The 20,319-nt window shown below is 38.4% G+C and overlaps 1 protein-coding gene across 1 annotated transcript in view; it reads left to right on the top strand.

Annotated features, from left to right (window-relative positions):
• The window catches only part of LOC133651614 (rasGAP-activating-like protein 1), a 53,227-nt gene that overhangs the window by 18,421 nt on the left and 14,487 nt on the right, over positions 1 to 20,319 (top strand). The window contains exons 11-15 of the mRNA XM_062049595.1: positions 3,654 to 3,718; positions 3,858 to 3,970; positions 10,652 to 10,844; positions 10,946 to 11,083; positions 17,830 to 17,974. Of these exons, the coding sequence (XP_061905579.1) occupies positions 3,654 to 3,718; positions 3,858 to 3,970; positions 10,652 to 10,844; positions 10,946 to 11,083; positions 17,830 to 17,974 (654 nt within the window). The remainder of the gene's footprint in view (positions 1 to 3,653; positions 3,719 to 3,857; positions 3,971 to 10,651; positions 10,845 to 10,945; positions 11,084 to 17,829; positions 17,975 to 20,319) is intronic.

Below are 20,319 nucleotides of genomic sequence, written 5' to 3'. Positions count from 1 at the left end.
TGATCTGTCTGAGTGATTCGGCGATTATGAAATATGAACACCACTGCCAGAGCATTTTTAAAGCGTAAATTTCGTAGTTCCAAGTTGATCTGGAGACTTTTATAGCACATGTGTCTGTCCATTCATATACACACACGAGGCAAGCATCTTCCTAAGGTGTACAGCTCTGGTAATGGGTACATTCGCACCCACCTGCACAAATGTACTTCAAAATGTAACAATCAAAATAAATATGACTTTTTTTTTGTTTACTAGGGCATGCATATATAATATGCATTAGTTTGACCATTTAAAATCAACGATAATAAAAAGGAGATGCTTGGAAATAGCATAAAAATGCCCCAAAAACTTGGAAAAACGCGATTCATAGTGTTACTTTTTGGTGTAACCATCATGAGCGTTCTGTTCAGGTATATTTCTTTTATATTTTGATAAATCATCATATTTATGTATTACTAAATTTAAATAGGTATTGGTCAATCGTTAAGCTGTGTGTATTTGATTTCAGTTTGCTTTTGACATCTTATTTAGAATTGTAGTTGAAACTTTTACAACCTTGTGTTGCGCTCATGATCGCGTAACCAAACTAGATTTCATTTGATGATCTTATTTTGAATATTTATTCCCTTTTTTACATTTAGTATATTTAAATATTCATTTATAAACATTGAATACATTTCAAATATCAATAAAATGCAATTGCCTTCATCTTATAGGGTAATGTTTAGTTACACCAAGTAATGAGCGTAACACTAAGCTTCATCACTTTGACTTGTAATATCTCTAATTCTGGTGGTGTTTTATGCTTTTTTCTTTTTGGAACATGTACTATACATATAATACAATAAGGTCCCATATAAAATTATGTTTATAGCAATACTTTAATTGTGCCTTTGAAAGTAACACTCCAAGTTACTCTTTTGGCTCATAGGACTCCTGAGGCAGCGGACATGTACCGACAGGCCAAGCGGTGTGCGGCTTCAGCGGTCGCGGAGGCAAAAACTCGGACATGGGAGGAGTTCGGGGAAGCCATGGAAAACGACTTCCGGACGGCTTCGAAGCGATTCTGGACCACCATCCGCCGCCTCAGGAAGGGGAAGCAGTGCACTATCAACACCGTGTATGGTGAGGATGGTGTTCTGCTGACCTCGACTGCGGATGTTGTGGATCGGTGGAGGGAATACTTCGAAGACCTCCTCAATCCCACCAACACGTCTTCCTATGAGGAAGCAGTGCCTGGGGAATCTGTGGTGGGCTCTCCTATTTCTGGGGCTGAGGTTGCTGAGGTAGTTAAAAAGCTCCTCGGTGGCAGGGCCCCGGGGGTGGATGAGATCTGCCCGGAGTTCCTTAAGGCTCTGGATGCTGTGGGGCTGTCTTGGTTGACAAGACTCTGCAGCATCGCGTGGACATCGGGGGCGGTACCTCTGGATTGGCAGACCGGGGTGGTGGTTCCTCTCTTTAAGAAGGGGAACCAGAGGGTGTGTTCTAACTATCGTGGGATCACACTCCTCAGCCTTCCTGGTAAGGTCTATTCGGGTGTGCTGGAGAGGAGGCTACGCCGGATAGTCGAACCTCGGATTCAGGAGGAACAGTGTGGTTTTCGTCCTGGTCGTGGAACTGTGGACCACCTCTATACTCTCGGCAGGGTCCTTGAGGGTGCATGGGAGTTTGCCCAACCAGTCTACATGTGTTTTGTGGACTTGGAGAAGGCATTCGACCGTGTCCCTCGGGAAGTCCTGTGGGGAGTGCTCAGAGAGTATGGGGTATCGGACTGTCTGATTGTGGCGGTCCGCTCCCTGTATGATCAGTGCCAGAGTTTGGTCCGCATTGCCGGCAGTAAGTCAGACACGTTTCCAGTGAGGGTTGGACTCCGCCAAGGCTGCCCTTTGTCACCGATTCTGTTCATAACTTTTATGGACAGAATTTCTAGGCGCAGTCAAGGCATTGAGGGGATCTGGTTTGGTGGCTGCAGGATTAGGTCTCTGCTTTTTGCAGATGATGTGGTCCTGATGGCTTCATCTGGCCAGGATCTTCAGCTCTCACTGGATCGGTTCGCAGCTGAGTGTGAAGTGACTGGGATGAGAATCAGCACCTCCAAGTCCGAGTCCATGGTTCTCGCCCGGAAAAGGGTGGAGTGCCATCTCCGGGTTGCGGAGGAGACCCTGCCCCAAGTGGAGGAGTTCAAGTACCTTGGAGTTTTGTTCACGAGTGGGGGAAGAGTGGATCGTGAGATCGACAGGTGGATCGGTGCGGCGTCTTCAGTAATGCGGACGCTGTATCGATCTGTTGTGGTGAAGAAGGAGCTGAGCCGGAAGCCAAAGCTCTCAATTTACCGTTCGATCTACGTTCCCATCCTCACCTATGGTCATGAGCTTTGGGTTATGACCGAAAGGACAAGATCACGGGTACAAGCGGCCGAAATGAGTTTCCTCCGCCGGGTGGCGGGGCTCTCCCTTAGAGATAGGGTGAGAAGCTCTGCCATCCGGGGGGAGCTCAAAGTAAAGCCGCTGCTCCTCCGCATCGAGAGGAGCCAGTTGAGGTGGTTCGGGCATCTGGTCAGGATGCCACCCGAACGCCTCCCTAGGGAGGTGTTTAGGGCACGTCCGACCGGTAGGAGGCCACGGGGAAGACCCAGGACACGTTGGGAAGACTATGTCTCCCGGTTGGCCTGGGAAGAGCTGGACGAAGTGGCTGGGGAGAGGGAAGTCTGGGTTTCCCTGCTTAGGCTACTGCCCCCGCGACCCGACCTCGGATAAGCGGAAGAAGATGGATGGATGGATGGAAGTAACACTCCAATGTCCATTAGTGGAGCTGTACACTAAGAGGAAAAACAATAACTAATTAGTACCTCTGGTGTGGCCATGTTAGAGAAAATGGTGATCTATAGATTAGTTATCTTGCTAGCTCACAAATAAAATGTACACACTCTACCGAGCTAAACTTGCTTAATGATTTTTTATACTTGGGCTGACAAAATACACTTTGTGCATTACACTTTTCTTGATGTTGGGACACGCCTACTCCAACTGGTTCTTCCAAAGACTTTGGAAGGTTATTGCTATTTACCTAGAAATTGATTTTCAGACCACTATGTGCTACTGTCACAGTCTGATGGAAGACCAAACTCACCAGCTCTAAAATGTTCAACCATCTCTGCCAATGACACCCTCCCTAGTCTGTATTAGTCATGCTTCTGCCTCCGCATCACATGACCACGTATAGTTCACGCAGAGTTGGGCTCTGGTGTTTGTGTGCTGTTTGCCTAGTTTGAGATAATGAGCATCTTGCCAAAGTTCCCATGGCAACGCCGCAGGAGTATATTGGTATCAAGTTGCAGTACGATACATTTTATTGCACACCTACATTATAGGTTTTTTAATTGCTGAAGGCTACAGAGCCATCGTAGCCCTAAGTCAGAATCTTCAGTGGCATACTAGATGCTTGTGTAAATCAGGAATCATTAGCCTTGTGTGAATAAAAACCTTTATCTCATGAAATCAACTTGCTCCTATTAAGGATCCTCTTTCATAAAACACAACATTTTTTTGACAAATGGAAAAGTGTTGCATTTGATAACATATAATCACACTATTGCCCATTTTTTTATAATATGCGCATACTTTGTGTGTGTGTGTGTGTGTTTTTTTGTCTAGCTGATCCAAATACTCTATTCCGCTCCAACTCACTTGCTTCCAAAGCCATGGAACAATTTATGAAGGTGAGTTATCCAAATATTTATTAATTGCATATGATATATTAAAATGTTATATTTTTTATACATGATGTTATCAAATGTCCAGTGAATTTTTTCCTACAGGACATCATAAAGATGTTTTAAAGTATGATATTTTTGTCAGGCTGTTGGCATGCTGTATTTACATGAAGTACTGAAGCCCATCATCAACCGCATCTTTGATGAGAAGAAGTACATTGAACTGGACCCATGTAAGATTGACCTGAACCACACAAGGTAAATCTGACCTATAGTATACCAAATCTTATCTGGAAAGGCGACTGTTTACAGTATAGTACTGTGTAAGTTGAGATTTTGCATATTCTGTACAGCTCCACTGATGTTTGAAAATGTACATAAACGAAAGTTTGGCAATAAGAAAGTGCCCGCTTGCTTTACATTTCCCTCTTGAGAGGAATACATGAATCTGAGAATGAAAAACTCATAAAAGAAGATCGTAAGAAGGGGGATGGCTGTTGCCTGGCAACTGCTATGAGCCCCCTGAGATGTCAATCTGTGACATGGAGGGAGATCCAGCATCCTTTACTTCTGCAGTAGCTGTGCCTGCTATCATCTAATGTCTCCACTCCCTGTCTTTAAATCTCTCCAGATGCTCTAAACAATGGCTGGGATCATGTATGCATAAAATCTTGCGAGCAGAATGCTCCCACATGAAGCAAATCTATAATCACCACTGTTATTGGAACTATTGTTGGTTTGCTCTACCGTTGTTGTTTATTCATGAATATTGCTACCGTCATGACTAGGCAGTGGCATACTTTTGAAATCTGTCAAATTCATAGGTGATCGAGCTCGCCTTGAAGAGCATGATGGAGTGCACCACTTGGCTATAACCAGCAAACACCTTGCTGACTGATGACGTTCACTTAAAGGGCACCTATGATTTTATTTTGCATTTAAAGCACTTCTTGATGATATTTATTGGATATGCTTTGGTGTAAATTTAGCAAAAAAATTGCTCTAGTCACTTTTATAACCCGTCTTTCTGCAAGAAGTTTGATTGTGTCCGCGTTCCAGATTGCAAATTAAACCTCGCCCCACTCTCTCCAAAAAGCATAATAATTCATCTTATGAAAATGTACACTTGGCATGACGAGGAGTATTACGCAGCTTATTGCGAGGATTGTTTTCCCGGGATGCAAAGGGACTAGACCAGACATCGGTAGAAGGTAGGAACGACTATAAAAAGTACAAACAAAATGCGCTTACAAGGCGGAGACACAAACTTGGCGCAGGGAACAAAACTAATACTTTAACATAAACTATGAACATAAAACAAACAACACTTACTGTGACATGAACAGAGCAGCATGAACTATGAACAAGAACTATGGCGTGGACAGAGCAAACTGAGTAAATCCAGAGTAATGTCGCCAGGCCGACTAACTGGCCAAACAGGCTTAAATAATAGTCTTTGATTAGCGACAGGTGTGATTCGAACAAATGAGACAGGTGCAAACTAATGAGTCGGCATGGTGACTAAACAAACAAGGAAGCGCAAAGGAACTAATGGAGTCGTCATGGAAACTAAAACAAACAAGGGTGCACAAAAACCGGAACTTATGGAGTCCAAAACTAGCAGAAAATAACAAAACAAAATCCAGACCACAGAACATGACAACACTGTTTCGATATATCGTCGTCGGTGCTATTTTTTCTCCATACATGGTCAAAAATGAACTTCCTAAACATAATATAGATTCGCCCGATCACAATCTTAGGTACACCTACACAGTGCTGTATGCTTAGCTTTTTCACTAGTAGCACAGGTGCTACTAAATTAGGCTGACCATATTCTGAAATCCCAAAAAGAGGACACATATATGCGTGCCAAGGCAATGATACTCGAACTTGCTCTATAAGTCATATATTTATTTAAATAAAGCATTTTTCTCCTCTGTTGACAGCAGTGTTGGCGCTAGGAATTTTCCAAATGGGGTCCCACAGTAAATTTTTGGGGTCCCACTTTTTTGTAAGCGTTTTGAAAAAAAATTATAAACGTATGCATTATCCTGTTATATCTCACATTCTGTATTGTGTTTTGGAGAAAGGTTGTCATAAACGTTACTTAATTCATTTAAAAAAAAAGAAAACAAATTTGTATACATATGTAAATGTATTCAGTTATAAACTCATTCATTCACCAATTCATTCACTTTCTTCTTTCCTTCATGGATCTGAACTTTACCGCAGCTGGTAGTTTTTTCTATGTTTTTACTTAATAAGTTGTAGGTGTATTTATTTCAGTATAAAAGTGTAAAAAGTGTTTTGCTTCGGTCATGAAATGATGATAATGGTGTGCCAGGGCATACATACATTTTATATTTAACGCTTAAATCTCTGGAGTCTACATCAACTTCAGATCTATCCCTCATTTCAAAAAGTTTTAGTTCTTTTTATGTTGTATTTTTGTTTGTTTTTTCCCCGCCCTTTTTTGTCAAACAAAACTATGTTTTTAATGGCAAACACACAAAATATGCAAAATCTTCCACCAAAAATATTTTTCAAAGTGGAATATTTGATGTGAAGTAATCGGAACGTTGGGTAGGTCAATAATTCATAATAACATTGATTTTGGTTCAATATTATGTTTTTAGCAATGACAGTTTGAAAGAAAAAAAAAACAGCTTTGTTTTATTAGTCAACATTGCAACGTTTTCTAAGTTACATTTCACCTTTAAGCTTTTTTATTTCACTTTTGTTATGTTTTTGTTTATTTTAAAAGTATTAAAATTGATGAAGTTAATGAATATATCTATCTGGGGCAGAGATTTAGCCTGAAAGAAAAGAGTCAAGAACAGGAGATAGGGAGGAGAATCAGATTGGGCTGGTGCCAATATGGAAAACTGAGCAACATCATGAGAGGAGAAATACCGTTAAGCCTAAAAAGAAAGGTCTTTAATCAATGCGTGTTACCAACCATGACATATGGAGCTGAAACCTGGGCATTGTCGAATAAAATGGAAAAGAAAATAGCAGCAGCACAACACAACATGGAAAGAAATATGCTCGGAATCACATATAAAGACAGAAAAACAAATGAATGGGTGAGAAAACGAAAGCAAGTCCAAGACATTATGAGAACTATCAAATTCAGTAAGTGGAAGTGGGCTGGACATATCAGTAGAACAGATAATAGATGGACTTCCCTAATGACATCATGGAGACCCATGGATGGGAGCAGAAATAGAGGAAGACTAAGAGTGAGATGGCGAGATGAGATAGACAAATATTGGGGAACAGTGCAGTGGCAGGGAGCAGCTAGAGATCGTTCACTATGGCAGAAACATGCTGAGGCTTTCGTCCAGCAGTGGACTGACAATGGCTGATGATGATGAAAAGTATTTTTAGAATGTGCCGTGGGCCTTTAAAACATTAGCTGTGTGCCGCAAATGGCCTCCGGGGCACACTTTTGACACCCCAGCTATAGATAATAAAAAATTGAATCTGATAAATCTATCGATAAAAAGCAGAGCCTGGCAACGCAAGCGTGTTTATCATAACTCTCTCACTCTCTCTGTCTCTGCCCCTCCCTCACGAATGCTGCTGCGTGCGCACACCCTCACAATTTGTTTTGTTTTTAACCCCTTCTTAACCCTGAACGTACATTGAAAATACACGCAACCCTAACTCAAAATGCCGGACATTTGAGGCATTTAAGAAACTTCGCCCGACAACCCCGCAAAAGAGGACATGTCCGGGGAAAAGAGGACGTATGGTCAGTCTAACTAAATAAAAAAAATTAGTAGCAGAGAATTTTTTTGTAGCGATATGACATGTCTTTAATATCACAATTCTATTAACACTGAAACAAGGTACACATGTGCACTCATACATATAAACACAATGCCATCATAAGTCCTCCTGCAACACGCAATTAGACACAGAGCACATCGCTAAACTGTGCTAGTACTGTCGCTAACACGAGTGTAGGGCTGGGCGATATGGATCAAAACTCATCTCCCGATATACACTACCGTTCAAAAGTTTGGGGTCACATTGAAATGTCCTTATTTTTGAAGGAAAAGCACTACTTTTCAATGAAGATAACTTTAAACTAGTCTTAACTTTGAAGAAGTACACTCTATACATTGCTAATGTGGTAAATGACTATTCTAGCTGCAAATGTCTGGTTTTTGGTGCAATATCTACATAGGTGTATAGAGGCCCATTTCCAGCAACTATCACTCCAGTGTTCTAATTAGGGATGTCCGATAATGGCTTTTTGCCGATATCCGATAGTCCGATATTGTCCAACTCTTTAATTACCGATACCGATATCAACCGATATATGCAGTCGTGGAATTAACACATTATTATGCCTAATTTGGACAACCATGTATGGTGAAGATAAGGTACTTTTTAAAAATAATAATAAAATAAGATAACTAAATTAAAAACATTTTCTTGAATAAAAAAGAAAGTAAAACAATATAAAAACAGTTACATAGAAACTAGTAATTAATGAAAATGAGTAAAATTAACTGTTAAAGGTTAGTACTATTAGTGGACCAGCAGCACGCACAATCATGTGTGCTTACAGACTGTATCCCTTGCAGACTGTATTGATATATATTGATATATAATGTAGGAACCAGAATATTGATAACAGAAAGAAATGGGGGGAGGGAGGTTTTTTGGGTTGGTGCACTAATTGTAAGTGTATCTTGTGTTTTTTATGTTGATTTAATAAAAAAAAAACTAAAATAAAAAAAAAAATGATACAGATAATAAAAAAAACGATACCGATAATTTCCGATGTTACATTTTAACGCATTTATCATCCCTAGTTCTAATGGTACAATGTGTTTGCTCATTGGCTCAGAAGGCTAATTGATGATTAGAAAACCCTTGTGCAATCATGTTCACACATCTGAAAACAGTTTAGCTCGTTACAGAAGCTACAAAACTGACCTTCCTTTGAGCAGATTGAGTTTCTGGAGCATCACATTTGTGGGGTCAATTAAACGCTCAAAATGGCCAGAAAAAGAGAACTTTCATCTGAAACTCGACAGTCTATTTTTGTTCTTAGAAATTTAGGCTATTCCACAAAATTGTTTGGGTGACCCCAAACTTTTGAACGGTAGTGTAGTTTGGCCCATAAACTGTCCCATAAATGGAAATATTCGTTGACATAACTAAATATCTCCACCATGCCTTGTTTTTCAATTTTCGGCACCGATGGGGATCCCAAATACACAAAAACTGGTACAAACAAGAAAGAAAAGTAGGTTGTGCATAATACGATCCTAACTTAACAGGTGTTTGGTGATAAGAAAAAAGAGAACGCCTTAGAAATAATGTAACAAAAGTCGAATATAATCTGCAATCTTTAAAAATTTTTTTTAACTATGCTCAATTTTTCAGCTAACAAAAGAAGAAAATGTGAAATAAAGTGCCCTGGTTAAGAGGACATGTTTAAATGTCAGCAGCAGCATGAAAATAATTGACCTTTAACTATAATCATTATTATAGGACATACACACAAAGATGTTAGCCAGGAACACCAACCTGCCAACTGCTTCATAATGTTGTGTGACAGGCTGTGTTCTGAAAATCTTTTTTTAAAAGTCATTAATTGTAGTTATTCGTTACTTTACCAACAATGTAATTGAATTACTAACTGGATTACTTAAAAATATCTGGCATAATGCAGTTGAGATTAGGTTTCATATAAAGTGTATATATATATGACAGCAGGTTGTGCCTTTTAAAAGGCGGTGCCTGTTGCCTAGTAACATGTGATGTCGGGGGCCGTATTTATCAAGCTTCTTAGAATTACTCCTAGGAAGTCTGCTAAGAGTTGACTTATGAGTAAAGAAATTCTTCGCTGAAAGCTGCACTTAAAAGTTAGTTATCAAGCGTCTTACTCACACTTTCAGCGAAGTGTAGGACTGAATCTTAAGTGTCACACTCAGAGCTGAATTACGACATTACTATGTGCCGTAAACGGAATTTTAGGAGACGTCATTTCTGTGTCCATAGAAATGACCAATCACGGAATGGAATCCCTTGTTTAAGAATAAAGAAATATCTTAGAAATATTTAAGTGGACAATGGGAGTGTATATTTTGACAATAAACTACAAAATAATACAAAACAAACAAACAATATTGGCAATGAATCAAAAATAAATGTTTCCTTTTCTTTCCAATTCATTAATTAGGCAACTAAATTGAAACTGGTGGGGGTGGCTTTATATATAATAATATATAATATTATTATATATATATATATATATATAATAATAGCGATATATATATATATAAAAATAATACCCGCTCTGTCTAAACGATACCGTTTGATCAGCTGCTCGTCACACTGTGAACCCACACTAAACAAGAATGACAAACACATTTCGGGAGAACATCCGCACCGTAACACAACATAAACACAACAGAAAAAATACCCAGAATCCCTTGCATCCCTAACTCTTCCAGGCTACAATATACACCCCCGCTACCACCAACCCCCAATCTCCCGAATTCGAAGGTCTCAAGGTTGGCAAGTATGACGTCTAAAGAAGTGCATCCACTTCGCTGTGATGTCACGACGTAGCCAGGCTGCAAAACTGCGCGCAAGCTCACGGCAAAATACATGAGCCTTATGATTTCACACTTTGGCATTGTTTAACACGAGTATCCAACATTGTAACAACATTTATAAGTCAGAAAAGACAAAATTCATCATAAGTCCCCTTTAAGGAAAGTTGAGCTACATTTCCAAATCTGCTCTGGTAGTGTTATTCTCCTCCACATATCACGGGCATGAAAAGAGGAGTTTAGAACTGTCTGCTATGTGCTGACTTGGGAAATTATGTAAAATGCCCATCAATAGTCCTGATTACAAGTGTCTTGATGGAGTGGTTCAGTGATAAGTGCCTCGTTCTTCGGGAAGGAGGATTTCCTTTAAGGGTGCCGTGTCAGAGGCAGAAGTGCGGGACAGCAGCGTGGAGATGCTGCAAAGCTACTTAAGCAGGATCGTTGAATCAATCGTGGGCTCGGTTGAGCAATGTCCTCCTGTCATGAGAGTGGCCTTCAAACAGCTGCACAAGCGTGTTGAGGAGCAGTTTGCTGAGCCTGAAAACGAGGTCAGTGTGCAGCGCAAGCAAACGTGCAAGGTGAAATATTTTCACACGTGAGAGCCCATAGGTATCAGTAACGCTTGTCGTCTTCACCTTATGTTGAACAGGATGTGAAATATCTCGCCATCAGTGGATTTTTTTTCCTGCGTTTTTTCGCTCCTGCAATCCTCACACCTAAACTGTTCCAGCTGAGAGACCAGCACGCTGATACGCGTACAAGCAGGACACTGTTACTGCTGGCCAAGGTAATGTTTGCATCACACCTACACACTCACACGTCATGCCTTCATGTGGGGGTGGAAGAGGATGGAAGCTTCTAAATGACAACTGAGTGTCATGCAAATTGTACGCAGAACAGAATGAAGATGAAATATTCAATCGATCGCAACTGGACAGTTCAGTTTGTCTTAGAAGACGTTTCGCCTGTCCTCTGATCAGTCTTCATCAGTTCATGCTCTAGACTTAGATTGGTCACATCTAGTCTAAATGCTGGTATCAAAGTTCCAATAATGTGTACTTCAAAGAGGAGTGTGTGCTCAGGCAAGGATGGTTGTAAAAAACAACCCCTCTGTCAATGCCAACATCAGTCATTAGAATGGAGGTCCCCCTCATTGTGTGGCATAACAATCGCTGTGAAGCCAACACTAGCAGTCTAAAATCAATCGTTAGACTGGAAACATCCACGTCAGCATCCCATTTACCATATTTTTCGGATTATAAGTCCCAGTTTTTTTCATAGGTTGGCCGGGGGTGCGACTTATACTCAGGAGCGACTTATGTGTGAAATTATTAACACATTACCGTAAAATATCAAATAATGTTATTTATCACATTCACGTAAGTGACAACCGAAACCATCCTGTCCGGATTCAGAAAGGCTGGAATAATTGGAACTGCAACTGACGATGACTCTGACGTAAGCGACGTACCGATAGAAGAGGAAGCGGCGCATTGTCTACCTTTGGAGTTGGCAGAGTTGTTTAGAAGTGACACAGAGGAAGAAGATTTCATGGGATTTAGCGATTAAGAGTGACAGATTGTTTGGTAAACGTATAGCATGTTCTATATGTTATTGTTATTTGAATGACTCTTACCATAATATGTTACGTTAACATACCAGGCATGTTCTCAGTTGGTTATTTATGCGTCATATAACGTACACTTATTCAGCCTGTTGTTCACTATTCTTTATAAGCTATCCATACACTTGGGTAAAACGGAATCCATCCTATTTGGGTCCCACATCAACCTTAAGAAAGTCAATGACTTCACTATAAAAGTGGGTGACATTGTTATCACCAGGAAAGATGAGGTCACCTACCTAGGTTCCATTCTAGAGGCTAATCTTTCCTGTGATAAAATGGCAACCAAGGTAATCAAAAAGGTCAACCAACGAACGAGATTTCTCTACAGAATCTCCTCTCTGGTCAACAAAAGCACCATGAGGATTCTGGCGGGAACTCTCGTTCAACCCTTTTTCGATTACGCATGCACCTCCTGGTACCCCAGCACCTCCAAAACCCTCAAATCTAAACTCCAAACATCCCAGAACAAGCTAGTCAGGTTACTTCTAGACCTCCACCCCAGATCCCACCTCACTCCTACCCACTTCTCCAAAGTGGGCTGGCTCAGGGGGGAGGACAGAGTAAAACAACTTGCACTGAGCCTAGTCTATAAAATCCGCTACACCTCCTTGATACCGAAGTACATGTCGAACTACTAAATGACCGCCATAACCACAACACCAGGGGGAGCTCCACAAACCACATTAAACCCAGATTCCGATCTAACAAAGGTCTTAACTCATTCTCTTTCTATGCCACATCAATATGGAATGCACTCCCAACAGATGTAAAAGAAAGGGCATCACTATCCTCCTTCAAAACCGCAATAAAAGTTCACCTCCAGGCAGCTACAACCCTAAACTAACACCCTCCCCGGATTGTTAATAATCAAATGTAAACAATCAAATGCAGATACTTTTTCTTATGCCTTCTGATCTCTCTCTCTCTCTCTCTCTCTCTCTCTCTCTCTCTCTCTCTCTCTCTCTCTCTCTCTCTGTCCCCCCCCCCACACCCCGGATTGTAAATAATGTAAATAATTCAATGTGATTATCTTGTGTGATGACTGTATTATGATGATAGTATATATCAGATAGTATATATCTGTATCATGAATCAATTTAAGTGGACCCCGACTTAAACAAGTTGAAAAACTTATTCGGGTGTTACCATTTAGTGGTCAATTGTACGGAATATGTACTTCACTGTGCAACCTACTAATAAAAGTCTCAATCAATTTATTTTAAATTGCCTTTCAAATGTCTATTCTTGGTGTTGGATTTAATCAAATAAATTTGCCCAAAAAATGCGACTTATACTCCAGTGCAACTCATATATGTTTTTTTCCTTCTTTATTATGCATTTTCGGCCGGTGCGATTTATACTCCGGAGCGATTTATAATCCGAAAAATACGGTAGTTGTTTTAATGGCACAAAAGGGGCACCTGGAACTGGAAAATTCATATCTCCTGTTAATGGTTAGACCAGGGGTCACCAACCTTTTTGAAACCAAGGGCTACTTCTTGGGTACTGATTAATGCGAAGGGCTACCAGTTAGATACACACTTAAATAAATTGCCAGAAGTAGCCAATTTGCTCAATTTACCTTTAACTCTGTTATTATTAATAATTAATGATATTTATCTTTGTGGAAACACTGATCATCTTAATGATTTCTCACAATAAATATATATAGAAACAGATAAATATCAATATGCAACACTTTATTTTTATATTTTCTCTAAGTGCACATTTTTCAAATTGAACATTTTCAAATGATCACTTCTAAGACAGTCTTGTGAAATCACAATATCCCATTTTAACTAGCTAGCCACTAACATTTTTTAACAAATCATGAATTACTTTGCACCATGTTTGTACAAATAATAACTCATGTAAAATACAAAAGTAAACTCTCAAATTTTTAAATCATGTCACACTTTGAACTGGACACCAAATCTGTTATCTGTTTCTTTGTCAGTTAGTGGGAAGCCTGGCATTGCATGCTGTTAACTAGTGTGTTGTACTCTGGTGTGTAACTTGACACTGCAACTCTGAGTGAGTCTTGCAGATGTGCATCAGTGAGGCGTGTTCTGTGTTTGTTCTTGATGAAGTTCATGTCAGAAAAGGCTGATTCACAAAGATAAGATTTTTCCTCATTGTTTGCGGAACCTTCTTAATCTTTTGGACATATTTTCACAGCAATCTGGCCTTAAGCTTAATTATGATAAATGTAAAATGTTAAGGATCGGAAATCTAAAGGGAACGTCCTTTCGAATGGAATGCAACGTGCTTGTTTTGTGGACAGATGGACCAGTTAACATACTTGGTGTTGTTGTCCCAGAAAATCTGGAAGATCTAGGCTCAGTAAATTATGATAATCGACTAAGAAAGCTAGACAAAATTATGCAATTATGGAAAGGGAAATCCCTAACCTTGTATGGTAAAATGTCTATTGCCAACTCGTTAATTATTCCTCAATTTATTTATTTGTTTTTGTCATTACCAGCTCCATCACAAAACTTTTTTAAGATTTATGAGCGGAGGGTCTTCGATTTTGTCTGGAACGGCAAACCAGAAAAGATTAAAAGAAAGGTTTTGTACAAAGAGTATGAATGTGGGGGCCTGAAACTTCTCAACCTTGAAGCTATGTGTCTGTCTTTAAAAGCATCAATTGTTCCAAAGATGTATTTAAACATTGAGTGGTACACAAATGTCCTGTTGGACAAAAAACATGTACTGTATCAAAAGAAATTGTATCCTTTTTTACAAGTGATCCCCTCCCAGAGAGTCTGCTGGGAAACATGGCGGGGTTCATAAAGGAAACAATCCACTCATAGTGGTGTTTTCAATTTTATGTGCCAGAAAAAAGAGATGATATTTTGCAGCAGTTAATATGGATGAACTCTAATATTGTAATAGATGGAAAGCCTTTCTTTTGGAAAAATATGTTTGAAAGAGGAATCATTTTTGTCAATGATATTATCAATGAGAATGGTAAAATTATGAAGTATGATGAATTTAGAGCTATGTATGGTGATGCTTGCTCAAGCTTTTCATTTTATCAACTAACTGGAGTAATTGGGAAAAGATGGAAACAAATAATTAATTATGGAACTACTAAATTATTAGTTTGTAAACCTCTAATAAGAAATTCTAGTTGGCAAAAAGGAACTAAAATAAATATAAAAATATATAATTTTTATTTAATAAAGAAATCTTTGAAGGCTGCCTCATACAACACAAATGGAAAATGGGAGGACTTTTTTGACTGCCCGTTGCCATGGGATGCCATATTCAAACTAATCTATAAAACCACTATCGATGTGCAAAATCGTTATTTTCAAATTAAAATTATTTATAACTTCTTACCCACAGGGAAAATGTTAAAATTATGGAATATGACAGAGTCAGATGATTGCCGATTTTGTTGTCAGGAGCCTGAATCCACCCTACATTTGTATTGGTATTGTCATATTGTGTCTTTGTTTTGGGTGGAAGTTGAAAAAATGTGTTTAAGGATTGGTTTGTTTATGAAGCTTAATGTGGTTTCTGTTACTTTAGGAGAGTTCATTGACAATCATGATTTAGTCAATTTAATTATAGTACTCGGTAAAATGTTTATTTTTAAGGCCAAAAACAGATATTCACTTAGTATTACTTTCTTTAAAACATTTATTCAGTATTTTCTAACTTTAGAAAGTTACATGGTTGAAAACGATAATGATGCCAAAAAACATTAAAAAAAAGATGAGAAGTCCTCAAAGGCTTATTTTGAAAGTATAATTATGTTTATAGATTATATGATATCTGTTGTTGTGTTTCCTAATTTGAGTGACCTGGACATGATCTGGACTGTACATAAATGCTTATTTTGAAAATGTAATTTTGTTTATAAATTATATGCAATCTGTTGTGTTCCCTAATTTTTTTCTGTGTACATGAATGAAGGTGTGTGTTGCTGAGTCCGACTTGGACATTATCTGGACTGGACCTGGTTTAAAAAACCCTTTAAACAAATCTAATTTCATTGACAACCTGGTCTGTTGAAGATAAGGCCCTTTATTAAAATAAATAAAAAACATTTTCTTGGATAAAAAAGAAAGTAAAACAATATAAAAATAATTACATAAAAAATAGTAATTAAGGAAAATGTTAGTGGACCAGCAGCCTATACAATCATGTGTGCTTCAGGGACTGTGTCCCTTGCAGATGTGTTGTCTATGTTGTGGGAACCAGAATATTGGTAGCAGAAAGAAATAACCCCTTTTGTGTGAGTGGGTGTGGATGAGTGTGCATGGGGGAGGTTGTTTGGGTTGATGCACTGATTGAAAGTGTATCTTGTGTTTTTTCTATGTAGATTTAATTTAAAAAAAAAAAAAAAAAAAAAAAATTAATTAAAAAAAAAAAAATTTTTAAATTTTTTTTTTTTTTTTTTTTTTTTAGAACAGGCCCGCGGGCGACTCATCTGGTCCTTACGGGCGACCTGGTGCCCGCGGGCACCGCGTTGGTGACCCCTGGGTTAGACGCTAAATTGTTGAATCTCTTTGGAATAGTTGAAAGAAGGGCTGCAACTAACGACTATTTTGATAGTCAACTAGTCATCGACCATCTTAACGATTAGTCGACTAATCGGTTTATGAAGTGTACACCCATCCAGTGGCTCTGATTTAGCCATTGGCTTTTAAATTCAGCTTGATATATTTTTAGGCATATGCTAACAATGATAATAAAGATGACAACTTAATTCAGAAATATTTATTTATGAACTGTGCTGCTAATTAGGCTGCTACAATTTGTTTTTCACTTAAAAGCAAGCTTTTAATAGCTATCACTTTCGCCACTGACTTTCTTTGGACTGCAATAATATAATATTAATATTAAAATGTTTTTGTTTCTAGAAACCTGCAGATAGATTTATAAAGAGCGTTTAGCTGGCGAATTTTGGCTAAAATGAGAGTTAAAGCTATGTTTTACAAACTTAGCTAACTACTGTATTTTGCCGAGGAGATGTCCGACATGCCTCTGCCTGAAATGCATCCGCATCACAGACGTACTGCCATGAAAAGCAAGGTCCGCGTTGTTATCTCTGTTTTTGATGTGTTTCGGTTGACATGTTTCCATACTTTTCATGTTTTCACTCACGGTGTTCTTGCATTGGCTGCAGACATGTTTCTCTTTCTCATGTTGCTTGGCTCTCACATGTCCATTTTCGCACTGAAAAACACAAGCGTTGACCTCACCGACTATCATCGTCCAATAGATTTAGAAGAAGGTCACCTCACACATCTTGGGTTCTGTTCAAGGTTTTTTTTCTTGCCTGTGTTGCCAAATGCTTGCTCATGTGGTCTTCAGTTGGTTTTCTTTAATGTATAAGGAGCGTGCTTCTCGACCTCCTATGTGTATAACGCTATATAAATAACATTGACTTTGTAAAAACTTACAGACATACTTAGACAATATCTTCTGATTGTAGCTTTCAAAATGCATTGAAATGAAATGACCCTAATGTAAAATATTGATACCCCCTTTCTCCTTACCATCCTAATGACATGGCTGTCAAGGTCACAAATTAGATGCAACCTTGGTCCTGCATGGTCTTCATGGCCGCTGTCCATGGTGTTGAAGTGCTGTTGCCATGGACCTTCTGCCGTGAAAGGGAAGGGCTATTTTTACCTCTGTATGTGCAGCAAGCAGTGTGGTTCAAAGACAGCATCAGAACGGGAGGAGACAGGGACTTCCTCCTCTCCCACGGCCAGGTGGGGGCTGGACAAAGGGCCGCACAGCACGCTTGACCACAGGGACGCTTTTTTGATCTGTGACTTTCAGATATATACAGTCACTTTTTCTGAGTTCAGTTCGTGTCAGGTTACATGCTTGCATTTAGCAGCAATACATGTGAGTCAATATATTGTCTCTGTTGTTGTTAGGCTTTACAAAGTGTGGGGAACCTCGGCCTTCAGTTGGGTCATGGAAAGGAGCAATGGATGGCGCCTCTCCATCCCATCATACTTCGCAGTGTGGCCTCTGTGAAGGACTTCCTGGACAAATTGATTGACATCGATCATGACATTGGTAAGTTACGTCACACAACAAGGATCACAAGTCACAGGTGACTTTGGGGTAGGTGTGATCAAAATGAATTCGCCTTTTGTTTCTTAGGTGCACTAAAATTGTTTACAATAAATGTAACGTGCCGCATGTTTTATAATCCTTAAATTATTAAATTAATCATTAACACCATCATGTGCAACAGTGTGGGTTTCCTCTCATAAATCTAGTTAAGATTTTTTATAAAACTGTAAAAAAAAACAATTTTAATTGAATATCGCAAAAAATCACTTTGACTTAACCTTTTGTATACTCTAGACTATATACTCTACTTTAAATATTTTTTTTCAAATGATGGTGTAGAAAAATTGGTGACGGTACACTTGGCCATGTAATGAATAGTATACGTGCAGCGAGTAAGCGCGGGGATTGCCTAAAAAAGCGTCCTAAAAAGACCAAAAAAAAAAAAAAAAAATGTGAGCACATTACACCAATTCTTAAATCCTTACATTGGCTCCCTGTACATCAGAGAATTGATTTCAAAATCCTCCTGCTCACATATAAATCACTACATGGTCTAGGGCCGAAGTATATCACTGATATGCTCCCACTATATAAGCCCTCTAGATCACTAAGATCTTCTGAGACCAATCTGTTAGCGGTTCCCAGAGTAAACTCAAATCAAGGGAGGGCATCATTCAGTCACTATGCAACAAATAGCTGGAATAAACTTCCTGAAGATGTCAGACTTTCCCCAACTCTGACTACTTTTAAAACTAGACTGAAAACTCTTATGTTCACCTTAGCTTTCAGCTAAATCTTTTAATCTTTTAACTTTTAACGTCCACACTGTTTTTATTTTTATTGTCAGCATTTTAATTTTGCTTTTATTTTCTTTCATTTCACTTTGTTGTCTGTGAAGCACTTTGAGTCTGCCTTGTGTATGAAAAGTGCTATACAAATAAAGTTGCCTTGCCTTTCTTAAAATTTTCGAAAATTATAAATCTATTTAGAATTGGCATAATTAAGAATTGCAATTTGGATGTGAAAAAGAAGAATATATCAGATTCATCACTAACGCCATTAGTGCAACAGTGTGGTTTTCCTCCCATAAACATTGTTTTTTTTTTCTTCATAAAAATAGATTACACTTTTTAAAAATAGATACAGCAAAATCTGAGAAATCACTTTCACTTAACATTTTATGTACTTTATGTGTAACATATGCTTTTTTTTAATAGGATGGTGTAAAAACTGGAGATGAGACACTTGACCATGAAATAAGCAGTATACATCAGGGATGGGTACCTTACAACGACATCTTGGGGTGACGATTTGATTAAGAATCTATTCTCAATTCAACACTATTCTTGATTCAAACCGATTCTCGCAATATATTATTTGGTATAAAAATGATAATAAAACCTTTTCAAAACAGGTTACAGGTTACAAAAGCTCTTCTTTGCTGCTGACGTATGGCCTATACGTGCAGCTGGTAATCGCATGAATGGCCTACAAAACATTTTAAAAAATTGTTAAAAAAAAAGAAATTACTATTTTTTTTTTTTTTTTCAAATACATTTTTTTAAATTATGAATTGATTTAGAATCGGTATAAATAAAAATCGAATACACTTTTTTCAGCATCCTTAATATTTGTTAATCCAAAATTGTCAGCTTATTCACTAACAAACACCATTAGTGCAACAGTTTGGTTTTCCTCTCATAAACATTGGTTAGTTTTTTTTCATGAAAATAGATAAGAGTTGCAAAATCTCAAAAATCACTTTCACTTAACATTTTATATACTTTATATATAACATTATATGCTTTAATTCATAGATGTAAACATGACCATGAAATGAGCAATTGGAGTGTACAATCTTGCTGTCACTTTCTCCAAACTCTCATCCTCGAGTTGTATTTGTTTCAAACTTTATTCTTAAAAACGTAACTGCTAACATAACAGTAGTGAAATATTATTAAGTCTAGTATAGGATAGGCAAATATAAGCTTTGGCTTCAGCCTATTAATTTTTTGGTCATTCTTTTTCTTTTCTTTTTGTGTGTAAATGTGTATGATTGTATATATATATATGTATAATCTGTACTGTTAAACTGGTCACACAAAATGGTTGATGGTTGATTATATGACCGAAATAAACTTATTTCATTCAGTCATTCATTCAAGTCAAGAAAAGAGCTGATGGGGCTAATTAGTTAGCCAAGTGAGACCCACGCCTGTGAACTGCATGCATTCTACCCTTAACGAAGTTGATGTTGAGAAACATTTTATCCGTTTGACTTATCGTGTTTCATCCTCTACCCGCGCAATCACAGCCATACCTTTCTCTTATATGTCAGTTTGACA

Source organism: Entelurus aequoreus, linkage group LG06, assembly GCF_033978785.1.
Source record: "Entelurus aequoreus isolate RoL-2023_Sb linkage group LG06, RoL_Eaeq_v1.1, whole genome shotgun sequence".
In the NCBI taxonomy this organism is placed as follows: Eukaryota; Metazoa; Chordata; class Actinopteri; order Syngnathiformes; family Syngnathidae; genus Entelurus; species Entelurus aequoreus.
This window is presented reverse-complemented; position numbering and strand designations above follow the sequence as displayed.